Below are 18827 nucleotides of genomic sequence, written 5' to 3' on the forward strand. Positions count from 1 at the left end.
GCAGAAATTGGTCGTGTGGCTTAAACTGTAGAGAGGATTTGGTGGGTTTTTTTTAGTTTTTAGAATTAGGGGCTTTTGTGTTGCTAGTAATATTTTGATTTTATGAGTAGTTTTTATGTAAACCGCTCAGATCAATCATTCATTTATATTGTACAGCAGTATATAAGAATTTTAATAAACATTAAACAAGCATTTGTTCTTTCTGGTGTTGCTTTGCATTATTTTATGCTGCATTTGAGTTTGTTCTGCTCTGTTAATGCTTGTTTGTTCTCCGTTATTGCTTGGTATTATTTTATGGTTTATTTGTTTTAATGTTGCAATTCTATTTTTGTTTTTATTGTACATCATTTTAGATGGTCATGTTTGTGCAAGAAGACAGTATAAGCCTTTGAAATACATAAAAAATCTGGGATGACTGTTAAGGAGTTATATACCTTGAGTGATTTGTTAAGATTTTGATCTTAGTTTATTTTTTTCCTCTTATTTTTTCTTTAGCTTTATCCATTCCTCTCTCTTGATGTGGGCTAGACAAGATTGATTTTTCTTTATTATGTATATTGTTACTGATATTTCTTTCTTTTGTACTTTTGGGAAATGTATATTTTATAAAAGCAAATTAAAAAAAGAAATGCATAAACAAAAGATGGGTATTTTATATCTTAACTTAAAGGCAATCATGTTTCTCAGATGTAAAACCATTTCAAACAGCACAAATATATCCTGAAAACTAATATGCCAAGAACCTTCAACATATACTGAAAGAAACCTTAAGATATATTTAATACCACAAGAACCTGTCTTTGAACATAATTATTTATGTTTATGCAGTACCTTTAGGCTTATAAAGATGGCAACAGTTTATAGCAGTACTATTTCAGGAACATATTCAAAATAATCGTTAGGAGGGAAAGGGGCTATAGCTATCATTCCTGATGTCCGAGTTCTGCACCTGCCCCCATAGTACTTCACACAGTCGCAATATGGTGACAAGCTTATGGATAGGAAGGTAACCTACTGGACAGAGTTAATGGGTTCAAATCCTGCTTCTCCTGAAGACCTTGGTCAAGTCATTATCTTCCACTGCCTCAAGTTACTCAGAGCGTAAACTTCTTTGGGCAGGGACACTTTTTACCTAAATACTTAACACCACTGTACAGTGCTACATAGATCGAGCTATAAAAATGATAAGTAGTACTATTATAGCTAAACACATCTTGTTGTTATGTGAGGGAATGAATGTAGGCTCACAGAAAACATCTGCTGACTATTTCTGTTCTATGTGTCTAGTCATTCTCAAAATCAAATTCTGAAACCTTTGTACTTTTTCACTTTTTAATTAAAAGGTCTGAAAAATGGTCACAGAACATTAATTACTTTCACAAAGTAATCAAAGTGCCAGTGGCAATGGAAGATTTTTATTTCCCTTCTAAGGAATGGAATGACCCTGATATTTGTGTAACAATTCCAATTACTGCAGCAGGAACCCTTTGAAAATTAAAAGAATTATTTTCAGAATGAGAAGCATGGATTGTTTTTCTATTTACAATGCCAAAGTAAAGGGATTTGATTTTGCATTACAATTTACAGTGCAGTTCAGCTATGCTCAGGTACAGACAGATATGTGAAGATGAATGCAGGGAGAAGCTTTGCCTATGCTGATTTAATATTATGGGGGGAATTAGCCAATTTAAAACACCTCTAATATTACATATCTGATAGCACGATGGAGATCCTCAGTTCATCAGTTTCTCTTCCAATCAGTTCACAGTTTTTGTAGCACAATGGACACACTGGAAGTGATGATAAAATAAGGATTTTCATTGTATCAGACATGTAATATCGGAGGTGTTTACAATCAGCTAATCCCCTCCATAATATTAAATCAGTTATACGACTGCAACAGAAGATCATTCTTACATTTTATATTTCTTTTGGACGGCTTCCTGAAGGAAAAGGCCATAGAATGTTATTAAATGGACGTAGGGAAAAATCCACTATTCCTGGGACAAGCAGTACAAAATGCTTTGCTCCGTGGATCTTGTCAGGTGATTGTGACCTGGATGGGCCACTGTCGGAGACAGGGTGCTGGGCCAGATGGACCTTTGGTCCATCCCAGTGTGGCGATGCTTATATCTTTAATTTTATTTTTAATTGTTTTTCAAACAGATTTTGGTTAAATAATATAGGAATAATACAATTTAATTTGTGTATAGACATATTTTTTTACAACCTTTTTTTGAGGTTTGTGTTTTGGTTGTATTATTGATTTTGCATATATACACTTTTTTGCTAACATTTCTATATAGTAGCAAAGCAGGTGAAACCCACAAAAGGATCTGTGGGCACAGAGCCATTTCTAAAATAAATCAGGAATGGATGTCTAGGGACTCACTATGGGGTCCTTTTATTAAGCCACATTAGAAAGTGGCCAGCACTGCAATTAGCACGTGGATTGGCTGCGTGCTCCGGCCACTTTCTAGCATGGCTGAAAAATGGCCCTGGTTGGTGGTTTTTGGGTGGGGCTTTTGGCCATTACCTCCGGGAGTCGTTACTGCCACCTATTTAAGAGGCGCTAAGGGCTCCTGCGCTACTCCTGCGTTAATCAGGTAACACGTGGTAATGTGCCCGCACTACCCGATTAATGGATGGCACACCTACTCCCCACCCCATAATTCCTCTTTTTCTACTGTGGGGATTGACATGCACTGATCATAGAAATGCCAGAGGAAGCCTCAGAAGAGGAGAAAGAGAGAAAAAATAACCCGAACATGGTACCTGCAGAAAGTTAACATGGGACATTAACTCTGCATTAGTTGGTTAACGCACAGTAAATATAACATGTTAGCAGGCTAATAATTCCACATCCAATTAAACCATTTCCTGGGTTTTGGCATGTTTCCAATTTCTAAAGCTAGCAGAAATAGGATCTCATTTGTGAGGGAAAATGTTGCAGAAAATGGTACAAGCTTTCTTGGGTTCCTTTTCTGCGACAGCCCATAAATGTAACGATAGGTTGCTTAAGAAGAGGGAACAAGTTGTATCTGGTTGAAGAATTGTAGAGAAATACTTGGTGGGAGAGAAGGAAATTAAGCCGTTTTTCTTCCAACATTTATATATTATTTATTTCCCACTACCATTTTATGAGTTAGTTCAACCACATGTTTAGGAAGGGATGTCTGCAAAGGCAAAACCGTCCTTATATCCTAAGGATGGCAGTGACTCGACCTGGATGTCTAAAGTAGAGTGCAGGAAAGCAGTTCCTACTAAGCTTTAGAACACTAGGAATCTGACAGAATTTAATGTGTAAGATCTTTTAATTTAAGCTATCTGCAAGTTCAGCAGCAAAGGCAACTTTCGATCAGAACCTTCCGTCCTCCTCCCCCCCCCCCCCCCCACCACCACCCCAATGTAAAAGCACAGAGAAAGAAAGGATCCTTTACAACACTGGTAAAAGAAACCTTGCAATTGGCTGAGAGCTAGGTAAGAAATTACCATGAAATAGGATAACCGCAGCGAACATTAAAATCTGCTACTAGTTCGTTTCATGGCGTGCCCCTAATTCAGTTGGGCTTTTTTAAAACAACTTTATGAAAGCATTATTTTCAGTCTACACAGCTATGGAAGTTGTGGTCAGAAGTCAAGACAATTATCGGTAAGACAGGTCCACTGGGACTCAGAGGGGCAAGATGGCGGAATTGAGCGGACGTGTGAGAGTAAGCTGCTGACTCCTCGAGGTGGTGTATTGCTGGCGAGTTGAACCTTACCCCAAGATATGGGGAAAAGGAAGGGAAAACCCAGAGATCCGTCCTCCTCGGCGCCTGGAAATGTTCCCGCTCCCCGGCAATTGACCCTGGAGCAAGTCGGCGTCCTCCCACGGGTCATGCAAACACTCACTTTGAATCGACCTGCAGAGGATTCGGTGGATCACAGCGATGGAGCGGTCTCTTTGAGCCCGCTGGAAAATGCAGCCCCACAGCGACCCGGATGTAGTTCTATCGCCGAAGTAGGAACGGTTGGTTCAGTTCCTGACGAGGAGAGTAACAACTTGTTTCAAGGAGGTACTTCAGCAAATTTTACCCCGACAATGGGAACAGCTGAAAATTGGAGGGCTAGTGCCACCTCGACCCTCACGCTTTCGGGAGCTACAACCGTAGGTGAAACGGAGGTGAAAAGACCGGCTGTAGTCACTTTAGACTCCCTATGGGACGCAATTCAGGGGATGAGTTCCCTACTTACAAAGGTAACCAATTGTTTTACTAAAGAAATTACAGACTTAAAACAATCACAACAGATGTTAACGGATAAAATTCGATATCAAGAGAGTCAAGTTGGAAGTTTGAAGGTTGAACTTTCTACTTTGCAGTCGTTTGCAGGAGTTGTCTCTAAAGACAGAGATATATTGAAGAAGAAATTGGAATATTTGGACAATCAAGGGAGGAAGAATAATTTGCGTTTTATAAATTTTCCTAAAGCCCCTTTAATTACACCAATAGATATGCTTCGCAGATATTTTCAGGAAATATTGAAAATTCTACCAGATGGTCTTCCACCTATTACCAAAACTCAGTATCTAACTGGGATTAAGAAATCGACCCCCCCCCTGGATGCCCAGAACCAACCTGAATTAAACTTAACAGACTTTTTAGAGAACTCTTTGGACACTAACAGAAAGGACAACCCTCTTGGTGTCATTTGCGTTAGAGTTGGATAGAAACAATGTTTTCAAATTATACTTTAAACATTTAAATGAAAAATTTCTAGGGGAACAAGTTCGCATTTATCCTGATTTAAATAAAGATACTTAATTGCGGAGACAAGAATTTATGAGTCATAGGTCTAGAACCCTTGCTTTAGGGGGTTTATTTGTGTTAAAATTTCCATGTTGATGTATTATATCTTTAGATTCAGTTACATATATGTTTGTTGAGCCCCAAAACATGAAAGTTTTTATTAGTTCTAGAGAAAGCAGTGGAATTCAAAACCAGAAAGTTCAATAGGTTGGTAACACTGGTATTCGGCTGTGTTGTGCATGTTGCCGCTCTTAGAGTTAAAAGTTTTCTTTTTTTCTTTTTTGTATTTTATTCCTTGTTTCTTGTCCAGAATCCTGAATTTGTGGTCTAAAGGTTTTGAACTATTTCCTAATTGTTTTATGTATTTAACTGAAATTTATGTTTCCTTTTCTTGACATTTAAGTTGTTTGACTAAATGTAATATAAATGCAATAAAAATAAATAAATAAATAAAAGACAGGTCCACTAACAGTTATTAGTCAGACATAGGAAACACCAACTTTTACTTCCAGAAGCGAGCATCATTTAGACAAAATGCTAGGCTCAGTGGACCATTGGTCCGAGCCAGGAAGGCATTTATTTACTAAGAAAAACGCAGCAAGGGGGACAAGGAGGAAGCATTCCAGTTTTCCAATAGTAGAGGAGAAAAAAAAAGAGGGCAGCAGTTTTACCTCCAGCATCCTCTCTGTGACCCGCTATCCACAGTCTTGTATCAGAATCCCTCACACTTAATGTCACTGGCCAGACAGATGTGTCAGTCATCCAGTTTCATTTATAAACTAAATTGAGATTAATTTGCTTTCCTGGGAACCCATAGATAAAAATAAAGAAGAAAAATGGTGCAATTCTTTATGATCCAGGTATGAAAACACTGGGAAAAAAGGCAGGGAAGGAAAAACAAGTTGTGTGCACTTGTTTCTCAGTAGTACGAAGAAGAAACTATTTTGCTTCTATTACTTTGCAATTATGACCCTCATTTTCTTTAGTATTGTCTTTGCAATGGTTTTCATTGTTCAGCTTTCACTAGTACCCACGGCTCTAGGGCTCACAAGCGTCACACAATCATGGAATAATCAAAGCCACAATGCCAAGCCTAATAAGTATGCTGAAAGACACCGCTCTCTCTGCAGGAAAATAAAACATCTGAAAAGTAAAGTAGTATAGATTTTAGCCTGGCCTTCAAGGTTAACACACTGGCAAGTTTAAGTGGAAACTAATTTTGAGACCTGGAAGAAACTTTCCTTCATAATAACTAAGAGGATATAAAATGCAAGTGTCTAAAGGCTGCAAGATTTTGTTCTTATTATTTTCAGACTACAGACCGCCACCCACTCTGATCACATAGGCAGCTTGTTTCCTTTTTCAGAGCCTAAGTAAGTACTTCACATGCCTCCAGGACAGCTTTGATGATATTATTACAGGAGCAATTCAGCTAGTAGCCAAACTGCTTTGTGGACTTCAGTACTGCAGGATTATGTAAATGAATGCAGAGATATCATACTGATAAGCACAACTTGATACTGGACTAAGCACTTCTTATTTTTCAGACAGTGAGGAAGAAATGAATTTCTTCCCCACCCTCCCCCCACCAGCATCACAAATACTGCAACTCATCAACATAAAAATAATACACTTTGTCCTTCCCACATAATGAGGATTTTATTATTATTAATTTGGATTTTGCTCACACCTTTTTCAGTAGTAGCTCAAGGTGAGTTACACTGGAAATTTCTCTGTGGTCTACCTCAAATGACATTCTCCCATCAAAAAGATTTGAAGCAAAGCACTGTTCTGTTGCAAAGGAGGAAACAAGTTTAATCTGTACGTCAACACCCTGTTCCCTTTAACTGGCTGGAGCATGGGCAAAGGATTCTGATCATGCACTCCCCCCCACCCCCGTTGTTAAAGCAATTACACTGGTTACCAACAGAACATAGGATTACATTTAGAATCTTGACCTTAGTTCATAAGGTCTTATATACTGGTGTATTAGCATATTTATTTACACTCATTACCCCCTATTCTTCTGCACGTACTCTTCGATCTTTAAATGATAACAGACTTGCCCTCCCTCATCTTTCTAAACCACATTGGGCTTCCACTAGAAATTCAGTTTTTTACTTTCTGGCTCCTGCCCTTTGGAACTCACTCCCACGACATCTTCCATTGGAAGACTCATACTACTTCTCATGCTGCACTAAAGACACATCTGTTTGAAACAGCCTTTATGGCAGAGTGATCGTCCCTTCTGCTAAGGGATGAATAAACTGCAGTGCCCAATACTGAGATTTCAGTTTTTTGAATGAGTGTATGTTTTTGCTTTCTCTCTCAGATGACTGTTTCTTTCCTATCAGAGTTCTGCTTTCACTTTCTTTTATAAATTTTTATTGCACACCACTTTGGTTTGTTCCTCAAAAAAGGCGGTATATTAATAAACTATAAACCATTATTTAAAAGGGACTTGGGGAAAACCCACTGGTTATCCGTGGAATTAAGAAACATGGAATCTATCTACTTTTTGGGATCCTGCCAGGTAACTTGTGATCTAGATTGGCCACTATTGGAAGAGGATACTGGGTTTGATGTATGTTTGATCTGACCTAGTATGGCAATTTCTTATGTTCCTACCATTTCCAGTCCCTGGAGGTAGAGAGGGTTCCAATGTATGCACATTTCTTATGTGCATATTTATTTTGCATATCTCGACTGATTAGCAGGTCAGTAGAACAGGTTTCGGGGGTCATTAGCTTTCTGTGACAGAAAGAAACCTAAGACTAATTTAGAACCAAATGCTGAGGAACATTGTTAAATCACAAGACATCACTTGTGTCCCTGGTCTGTGCAGAGGATGGTAGATGGAAGAAAATTGCAACCCAGTTCTGTGACCACTGAAGCAGGCAGCTCTTGCCGCCGAAACACTGACCTGTGTCGGGTCTCCAGTTTTGGTGCCTAATAAAGAGGTTCAGTTTTAATTCTCCCTGCTCGATTTATTCATCAAAGAACAAAGGGACCAATTTAGTTCCTAACATGCCAAACGATTCTCTCCTTCAGTGCACAGGAGCATCTTTTGTTGGCTGCACATGAAATTCATCCTATATCAGCACACATTTGACCTCTGACACAAGTGCTGTGTGCCAAAACACGGCCCATGTCGGGTCCATAAATGAAGATTGATTTTCAAGTTTTACAATTGAAAGAAGTGTGTCCCGTTTATGAAGGCTCTTGGTGCTTCTTTTATGGCTTGATGTTGACGTGGAATGGAAGGCCTGGGTACTGGCTTAATAATAGAAGCTACAGTAAGTTAACAAGATAAGCTCTGAAACTGGCTACCAGTAGTGGTGATCAGCATTATAATGGAACTTAAACACAAATGGATAAACGTTGGGAGGAAGAAACAAGATCGCAAGGTTGGGAAGCCGAGAAACCATTCCATAACAATGTGAAGATGTATATGGCTACCTATCCAAAGCAGTATGTAACCCCTGAGAAAGACAATTGGGCAGAATAAACCAATGCACTTTCTCTCTGCCATCATCCACTGTTCTCAGGCGTTAATCCCAGTGTGAGAGTAAAATAAGACCTGCAGCAGTACTGTTTTATCTGCATTTTAGAACCGTGAGTTGGGTGACCTAGGTGCTGGTGAAGAGCATAATGCTGCACGTCCTCAAAAATATCTCTGGTGAGTCATGGTGGGAGAAAGAGGACAGACAATCATATATAAAACATACTTACTCATCTAGCGATTCTTCAGACAACTCAGCTTGTTCAAGGTCTCGCAAAATGTCTGAACTTGAACTAAAAGGGTAAAGACAATAACACTGAATGAGTAAATTACTAAAACAATACTCCTGTCACTGGTCCCTCAAATGCATAAGGGCTGGATCCTCTCAGGGTCCCATTGGAAGGATATTAACTGAAGCTAAATGACTTGTTTCCATGAAATAATTCTACTGTTATTAAGAGTTAATTAAGTACAATAGGAGCAACTTTAACCCAAGAGTGTTGTTACAGATAATGTAATTCACCTATATGTTAAACAGAGGTAATAACTTACAAAAAAAATACAATTGTTTATTGTTTACTATAACACAAACACGTACTCAAATTGGACATAACCTGCAATTCAAAAATAACAGTGTTTCATATTCATGTACCATCTGGTGTACATCATCTGGTTTTAGGAGAAACCTTTGCATCAGAGAATATGACAAAAAGAACTTCAAAGGGCTGCTGAACAGAGACGGTGTCCATCTATCAAAGAAGGGAAGAGCAGCAGACTGAAGAGGGCTTTAAACTAGAATGGTTGGGGTAGGTTGATCAAAGCGCCCAGGTAAGTACGCGTCCTCAGGTAAGTGAAGCATTAAATACCTGTACACAAATGAGTAAAAGGGGCAACATCTGGAAAGCAGTATATATTAATGCCCGAAGTATGGGAAATGAGGTTTTGGATCTTGAGACTGTGATGGAAGAGGCTGATTTGGATTTAGTGGTGATCACAGAAGACATGGTTCACAGAGAACCGTGACTGGGATATAGTTATACTGGGATATAATCTGTTCAGGAAAGACAGGGTAGGAAGACAGGGAGGAGTGACATTATACAGTAAAGATAATATTAAAGCCACACAATTGCAGGACCTACAGGGTAAGGAAGAGACACAGTGGGTTAATCTGGAAAGAGGGAATGGCAAATGCATTTACATTGGTGTGATATGCAGACCTCATTCACAGATAGAAGAAATGGACAGAGATTAGACACTTAACATATAGCTGTGAAAGGGGAACTACTACTAATAGGTGATTTTAATAAGCCAGATGTTGATTGGAGTATCCCTATTGCAGGGTCTTTCAGAAGCAGGGAGATCTTGAATTCTCTATAGGAGGAACTATTTTAGCAGTTGGTAATGGAACCCACGTGGGATGGGGCCATATTGGACTCGGTGATTACTAATGGGGAGAGTGTTTCTGATGTTATAGTAGGCAATCATCAGACATCCAGTGATTACCAGATGGTGTGGGTTAATATTAAGAAAGGTGTGGAGAAGGTTCATTCAAAAATGAAGATTGTGGACTTCAAAAATACTAACTTTATTCAGATGGGGGATTGCCTCAAGGAGCTATAGTCTGGATGGGAACATCTGGAAGAAGCTGGAATGCAGTGGGCAAAACTGAAAGGAGCTATTTTAAGGGCAATAAACCTTTTTGTAAGGAAAATAAATAAAGGAAAAGGAGGTCTCTGATTCTCAAAAGTAGCAGCTGAAAAGATAAGGAAAGAGAACTACAAGAGGTCGCAGAAAGAGCAAGACAGAAGACAATATCTGGAAAAGCTAAGAGAAGCTGGTGGAGTCATCAGAAGGCAAAGATGCAAATGGAAGAAAAAAATAGTCAATATGGTAAAATGTAGGAACACGATTTTCTTTTTTTTAGCTATGTTAGTGATAAGAGGGAGTGCAAAAGTGGCATTGTGAGACTCAAAGGAGAAGAATATGTAGAAACTGATAAAGACAAGGCAGAATTGCTTAAATATTTCTGTTCTGTTTTCACAGCTTAAGGGCCAGGAGCAGGACCGCAGACAAACACAAATGGGAATGGAAGGGTGGAGTCCCTGAACGATTTTCATAGGACTGTGTTTGTGAAGAGCTGGCTAATCTAAAGGTAGACAACGTGATGGGGCCAGATAGCATACATCCAAGGGTACTGAGGGAACTTAGGGAAGTTCTAGCAGCTCCGGTGGCTGGCCTTTTCAAAGCTTCTCTAGTCTCGGGAGTGGTCCCGGAGGACTGAAGAACTGATGTGGTCCCCCCTTCACAAAAGCAGAAGTAAAGAAGAGGTTGGGAACTACAGGAACTGGCTGAGTAAAAGATTTGACAGAGGGTAGTAGTAAATGGTGCTCATTATGAAGAAAAGGATGCTAGTAGTGGTGTGGTGCAAGGTTCGGTTCTTGGGCTGGTTCTTTAACATTTTTGAAAGCGATATTGCTGAATGGCCGTCTGGTAAGGTTTGCCTCTTTGCAGATGATACCAAAATCTACAATAATGTAGACACCCCTGATGGTGCAGATAACATGAGGAAGGACTTAGCGAAGCTAGGGTAATGGTCTGGAATTTGGCAGCTTAGATTTAATGATTAAAAAAACGTAGGGTCACGCATTTCGGCTACAAAAACATGAGGGAATGGTACAGTTTAATGGGTGAAGAACTTTTGTGCATTTCTTATTGTCCTTTCCCAACCACTGTTGTCTTTTCTAACATCGGCATTTAGATCGTCCATTAATATCAATATGTTATGTTTCAGGTCTTGGTTGACAGTGAGGCATATTTTCAAAGCACTTAGCCTTCCAAAGTTCCATAGAAACCTATGGAACTTTGGAAGGCTAAGTGCTTTGAAAATATGCCTCAGTGTCTTGTAGCTACAATACAAATACAATATTAAAATGAAATAGACCCTCCCCTCCCCCCCCCCGAAACATCCACTCCATAGGGATCACTGCACAATTATGTGACACAAGATCTTTCTAGTCAAGATGTTCATGGCTTAACTCTCTACAATGATTTAATAGGAGGCAAAGGGCATTGTTGCAGGATGCTAATAGGGCCTCCTACCCAAGTATTTAAAAATAAAGGCAGAGATGAAGATTGCCAGTACATTTTCGGCTTGTCCAATGCCAAAGCTGTAGCTCCCCATCTCCATTGGAAAAAGCCCAGCTCTTCTACATGCCACAGTTCCTGACAAATGAATTTTTCATCTTAGTATATATCTTTGTTAGCAGTATTACCTTACAAAGAGCAGGGCTATATGCAACCAACAGGATGACTCAGCTGTCATTGCACTCTACCTTCACTGAGATATAAGAGCGGCTGATATGGAGCAGTGGTTCTGTAACATGACCGAGCATTGAAATACTGTGGCTGTTCTAACTATAAACATACAAAAATGCTCCAAAAATGATCTGTTCATATAAATACTATGCAGTTTAGAAAATAAATATGAAGACTAACATTTTTATGAAGTGCCTTTCAGAATAACAGATTGTTATTCTGTGTTTACCTTGCAACAGTTAATTTAAAATGTTATTTGGCATGAGATCTGAACAAAACAGAACAAGTACCAAACTGGGTCAGACCAAGGGACCTCCTCACCCATTATAGCTCCAACAGTGGCCGGTAGCAGATTCTTTTTTTTTTTTTGGGGGGGGGGGGGGGGTGGATAATGTAGAGTTATACATCCATTGTCCTATCCAACAAATTTCCAGTCGTTTTGATTTAGGTATGAATTGAACCTGGCACTATATCTCACCTTTACATTAAATGGATAGTGGCTGTTCATTTTTCTTTAAATAACTAACCTCTTTTCAATTCAGTTCTACTATTTGCCTCCACAAAAGTTTTCAGTAATTTGCTTAAATACAGTGCTTAACACACTCTCGCTTTCTAGCAGTCCGTTGTGACTATACTGCATTACTAAGGTAAGACATCCCTCTTTCTATTTTCTAGTTGTTTAGTTCTACTTTAGACCTTTTAATGTGAATGACACAGGGGTAGCTTTAGTTATCTCGTGATCTCAACCATACACACCCTTCATATATTATACATTTTCATGTCGGCAACTTTATTGCTATAATTACAGAGATACTGTCATCTCTTTATGCCATTGCCCCTTTCTCCATTTTCTTGATCATGCCTTCTCACAAGGGCGCTTTTTAAACATGTTTTATGCTCTTTAATTTTTTGGCACCCTTACCATCAAGTTTTACTTTACACTTTTTACTGTAAGCAATTCTATATATAATTTTGCAGCAAATTTATATATAGAATTTAGGCACAAGATATCATCAAGAAAGAGGTGGGGGTCTCCGGAAGAAGCCATAGCAAAATGGGCCCCCGTTGGGTCCTCTACCTAGGAATTGACAGCATCTCAGAAAAAATTGACGAACATTTGAAGCTGTTTAAGAGCAAGACTGCTCAAGCTAAGAAAAAATTTTCTTATATACAGTTGTTGAATGAAAGTTATTGGGAATTAAAACATATACAATTTTTTTGTCTATTCAACAACAGTTAATAGTTGTTTGACCAACTACACATATAGGAAACAACAAGTTCCAAAAGTGTGGTTTAAGGTCTAAATGAGGTCTTTTCCTCCTAATTTTTAATTTTAAGCATGAAAACGTTGAGAAAAATAAGAGACTATTTCAAAAAAGTTTTTAATTTTAATTTCAATCAAGGCACCATATAGTGTTTATAGATGTTAAGTTTCTACCTCTAGAAAACGTTTCAGTTTATATGAGTTTTGAGAATTTATGTACAGTATATCAAGCACTTGTTTTATCACATTTTGATTTTTTTGTAACGAGATGCTGGCAGGTCTTCAAAATTCAGTTCTACGGCCATTACAAATAGCCCCAAAATTATGTACTGGTGGGAAAACACATATAGAGTCTGCAGCTCTACTCCTGTATGCCATGCATTAGCTACTTTAAGCATATTGGTCCTCAAAAGTCTCTTAACCACGAACTATCTGAAATGGAAGCTGCATTATTTAAGATTTATAGGCCCAGAGGAACTCTTCAATCTTCAAGTAGATGAGCATGCTGATAGTTTGGTACATCCAAAAGTAATCTGTATGAGACTCAGGAAATAAGTTTTTCCTGTAGCTGCACCCATATTCTGGAACACACTTCCACCAAGCCAACATCAAATATCTAACGTCTTAGAATTTAGGAAATGCTGGAAACACATTTATTCCAGTAATCTAATGGGAAAGTATGAAAATCTTGCTCCAAAATATTGAACAATAGTTAAACTGACTTCTCTGTATTTTATGCATATATTTCTTTTTTTTTTTTCTTATATATATATATATATATATATATATATATATATATATATATATATATATAGTTTTATGTAAATGCTACGCTTGTTTTGAGTTTTAAGTCAAGTGTATGTATTTTTCTAACAGTGATCAATGGAAACAGCAGACTTATTTCAAATTTATGGCCAGATCCCTTCCACCACCAGGATGTTATCATGAAGTCACCATCTCTAAAGAAAGAACTTAATTTTGTGGCTACAGACGATCTTGACCAAAGAAGTTTTGCCCCTTTGAAAGAAACAACAGGCTCTACGAGCTCTCACAGAAATTTATTAGTTCAGGTAATCTGTAGCTAGGATAATTATGGATCAAGAAGTCTAGGTGGGCAGGCAATACCATGAAATCACACTACCTATTCTTTGGCTTCTCCTTGCTTTTATAAGAGCAGGCTTACTCAGAATCTATTGATTGCTTTAGTAAGTGCTATGTTTCTCACAAATACATTTTCTTCTATAACAAATAATTTTAGATAAAACCGACGTATTTTGTACAATGGAAACTTGGCTGGTACCAAACCATTTCTTGTTAAAGTATCACTCGTGTCCTGGCCTGACCCTGGTTTAATTTATTTTTTGCTTTGGTATATATTATGGATGTGGCTTCACAATTACCCATTTTTCCTAAATTATTATGGGACAAACCTTCAGCTGAACAGGTGTATCTGTGGAACGGAGAACTGCTTAAAAGTAGGAGAATCAAACTTCAATCCTTCATCGCCACAAACTGGTCTCCTCTGCAAATCTGACTATCTTACTCCTTGTTCCCTTTTCTAGATTATTAATGAAGGAGGAGTAGCCTAGTGCATAGAGCAGAAGGCTGACAGTCAGGAGACCTATGGCCCTGTTTACTAAGCTGTGCTAGCATTTTTAGTGCATCCTAAATGCTAGAGACGCCCATAGGAATATATGGGTGTGTCTAGCGTTCAGCACACGATAATTTTTAGCACACGCTAAAAACGCTAGCGCACCTTAGTAAACAGGGCCCCTAGTCTTCAAATCCCATTTCTACCATTGACACACTCTGCAACCTTGGACAAGACACTCCTTCTCAATGGCTCAGGTAACCAAATAGACTTTAAGCTCATCAAGAAGAGACTTACCATATCTGAATGTTACCATCATTCAGAATCATTTTTAACACTGCTGTACAGTGCTGCACGTTTCCATTAAGTATAAAAGGTTTTATATACACACACATATTATGCACTGGTCTGGTTGACACAAATTGTTTTTTTTCTAATATTGAACTAAATCCATAGGAACATATAAAATGGCAAAATTAGATTAAAAACAATCCATAGATCAAAGTTACAAGTGAGACTGCATAAGGAACACTCATCAAGATTAATATTTTAAAAAAGAGAGCTCCAGCTGTCCTGCATTCTGTTTTAAGCTATTACCAAAGATGCAGTTTATTAACAGAACTGCAAAAAAAAAAAACAACAACAACAATTTTTCTGCTTAAAAGAGAAAACAAAAATTGATCTAGCTTTCAGATTTAATTCCCGTTTGCTGCACTAATAAGGCTCTTGAAGATCTTAGTTAAAGAATAAGTAGTAGTAGTAGTAACTTGATTGTTTAAATGATTTAGCAGAACAGGAGGTGTACAATTTACAGAGTAACCAGTCTTTCTAATTTTCCTTCCACCTAAGATGACACCCAGTCACTTTTTTGTTCTGTATTAAAGACAAACTTATCCTTAGAGTTGCATCTTGCTGCTACCCATCCAATCTTATGATCTATTGCCTGAGGGGAACAAAATATATGAGACAATATTTCACAACATAATGGCAACATATCACAGATTATGTGGACAGCATATCCACACACGCACTTTCATTTCTTGTTTTTACAAAATCAATTTATACTTTGATGGCTTTGTTTTGAAGAATAATTTAATTATGAAATGGTAATAATTGGGTATAAAAGGGAAATTTTGGAGAAAGTTTTTATTTTTAAATTGAATTAGCTATATTATAACCCCATAAAAACGTTTAATGAACAGACATATGGTCCTGCATAATTCCCTTGTTATGACAGTGATGGGACGAGCATAACAATGAGTAACCAAGCTAATGGAACTCAACTAGCAATGTCACTCCTTTACTGCACTGGGGGGTGCTTGGATTGAGACTGGTGAGAAAGTTTGGTGATAGTAGTACTGGGCTCAGTGGTGAAAAATACATGACCCTTTGCATGTACCAACCATTGCTTGCATTCCATTCTCACCTGCTTTCTCTCCACTGTCAGCTGGGAACTACAGGATCAGTCTTGCACTTGCTGATCAAATAACAGCAGCAACCCATAGCAAGTCTTTACTTTTAGTTTATTTTTAAATTTACCAGACACCTTGTAGTATCATCCATCAAGGTGGTTTACAATACATACATATATGTCACTGGTTATAAAACTTTATTTGTTTGAAAAACAAAATTTGAAATTATGTGAACAATGAGAGATGACTTGTCTATTACTCTCACTGGTCAAATAAATGCCTGCTCAAAATATCGAGTTTTTAAACCTTTTTTAAGTAGAGGAGTGTGGTAGCCGTGTTAGTCCACTCTTAAGGTTATCAATAGAAATCAAACAAAATAAAACATGGAAAAGAAAATAAGATGATACCTTTTTTATTGGACATAACTTAATACATTTCTTGAAACCTTCGAAAGCTAACCTTTTCCAATTCCACTATATCTTTCTTGAGGTGCGGCAACCAGAATTGAACACAATACTCAAGGTGCGGTCGCACCATGGAGCGATATAATGGCATTATAACATCCTCACACCTGTTTTCCATACCTTTCCTAATAATATCCAACATTCTATTCGCTTTCCGAGCCGCAGCAGCACACTGAGCAGAAGGTTTCAGTGTATTATTGATGACGACACCCAGATCCCTTTCTTGGTCCGTAACTCCTAACGTGGAACCTTGCATGACGTAGCTATAATTCGGGTTCTTTTTTCCCACATGCATCACCTTGCACTTGCTCACATTAAACGTCATCTGCCATTTAACTGCCCAGTCTCCCAGTCTCATAAGGTCCTCTTGTAATTTTTCACAATCCTGTCGCGAGTTAACGACTTTGAATAACTTTGTGTCATCAGCAAATTTAATTACCTCGCTAGTTACTCCCATCTCTAAATCATTTATAAATATATTAAAAAGCAGCGGTCCTAGAGTAGAGTAAGTAGTTCCTTGTTCCAGATAGTTTACAGGCTAAGTTGGTGCTAATCATAAGGAAAGTCATAAGGAGGATCAATGGGAGGAGGAGGATTTGAACCCTGAACTGTAGGCGATACTTTACTTTTTTTAAGTGAACTTCACCCCAGGGAAATTCAATGCAAAAAAAAATTTTTTTTTGCAGTCTTTGTTCAAATACTATAATATAAACCACTATATTTGAGTAATAATTTATAAAGCAATACAGAAAAATATTACTCAAAGATGCATAACTTTAAATATTTCTGCAGTTCTATTCCTTAATCAGCTCTGATCCCAACCCCATTTCAACTTTTATCACCCATTTCTTGAACCTCTTCCTGGGCTTGCTCTCTTCCTTTGTTTCCTCTTAGGATCAATCCCCAGCTTGCTCTCAAACTCCTGCTCTCCATAGGTAAACCCCTCCAAGTATCTCTCTCCTTCACCAACTTCCTACTCCCAACCCAACTCCCTCCAGCTCTTTTTCTCTTCTCCTTCCTAGTTCTTTATTTCTGTAACCCCCCCCCCCCCCCCCCCACCACCAAAGGCCTGGATCCCCCAGCTCTCTCTGCTCCTTCTCAGACTCTGTTTTGCTTCTTCTATCAGGTCAGTGCACTACCTCTGATGTTTGCTATTTTTTTACACATTTCTGACCAGAAAATGATAATGCCTTCAAAAGCTAGTCAAAAAAAGTATTAAAAGTTAGTCCAATAAAAAAAGGCATAATTTTATTTTGCTTGTCTTCTTTCTATTATCTTTAAAAATAGGCTAACACAGGAATACCTACCTCCATTTTATCCTATATAAAACAAGATTAAAACCGGTTAAAAGATTTCAGGTTTTCTTTAGCACATAATTTCTCTCCAATAGCATCAATTCTGATAATCCTTTGAAATTCCATACTCAAAATCTATCTTCTCTAAGATCTGGTTTTTAATACCGTGTATAAGAAGTACTGCTGCTCTTGACAGTACCATTCTGGGCCAGATCCAAATACTCTTTATTAGTTTTATTTATTGGGATTAAAAACTGCCTTTATGAAATGATTCACCCATGATGGTGTACAGCAGGTACAGCTTACCGAATCGAAAAGAGGCACTTGGTGTCTTTCAGCAACGCACAGGAAGGAACAGAACAGATACCATTATGTTCAAAGAATATTTATTAAAACGAACCCAACAGGGCCACGTTTCGTTAACAGGCTGCATCAGGGGTAAAAACTAAAACAGCTAGTCAGGGATACACTATGCTTTGCCCTGGTAGTAAAACTGAGCATCCAAGATGACATCAGCACTTCCTCAATGGCAGATAGCACAGAAGCAGCAGCCACATCGGGTTCATTTTAATAAAGATTCTTTGGACTTGATAGTGTCTGCTCTGGTTCTTCCAGCAGGTACAGCTTGACATTTACTGTTAACAAAATTGTCAGCTTTAACAAGAGTAAATTACAAAATAAGCATAAATACTTAAACTTGAAGATGGTAAACTGAATCCCAGTAGTAGGACTAACATGATTCTGTTACCAGAAATATAAACATTTACCAACAAAGTAAAATAATCATAAATCAAATATGATGTCAGCAGAATAATAATGATAGTAGAATACAAAGGCAGCATAGGAAAATATTAACAACACAGATGTGAAATGAAAATGGCAAGCACAATAAGATGAAACATCTTCATAGGCACACATTAGAACATTCAAACAACATAGATATGTTGTTAATGCAATGAAATAGGCAGATCAAGATGGGCTGTACATGTCATTGGATAGTTAAACTGAAGGCAAATTATACGTTCAATTGAATAAGCCACGACGAATGTGTGGAGTGCGTGGATAGTCAATCACTACATGTATTAATGGCTTGAGAGAAAAGCCAGACTTTTACCTGCTTCCTGATGTAGAGAAAGTCTAAGTTAGGTTTATCCACTCTGGGAATAAGGTATCGCATCCTGCAGTTTCTCTTGT

The 18827-nt window shown here is 38.0% G+C and overlaps 1 protein-coding gene across 3 annotated transcripts in view; it reads right to left on the reverse strand.

Annotated features, from left to right (window-relative positions):
- Positions 1-18827, reverse strand: part of RAD18 (RAD18 E3 ubiquitin protein ligase) — a 185732-nt gene that overhangs the window by 21469 nt on the left and 145436 nt on the right. Inside the window, exon 12 of one of the 3 annotated variants that reach the window (XM_030207273.1) lies at positions 8523-8585. The exons of 1 other annotated variant lie outside the window; for it this stretch is intronic. In XM_030207273.1, coding sequence (XP_030063133.1) covers positions 8523-8585 — 63 coding nt within the window. Of the gene's footprint in view, positions 1-8521; positions 8586-18827 lie in introns of those variants that run through there. One more of the 3 variants, XM_030207275.1, reaches the window with a different exon arrangement.

The sequence above is a fragment of the Microcaecilia unicolor genome, chromosome 6 (genome assembly GCF_901765095.1).
Source record: "Microcaecilia unicolor chromosome 6, aMicUni1.1, whole genome shotgun sequence".
In the NCBI taxonomy this organism is placed as follows: Eukaryota; Metazoa; Chordata; class Amphibia; order Gymnophiona; family Siphonopidae; genus Microcaecilia; species Microcaecilia unicolor.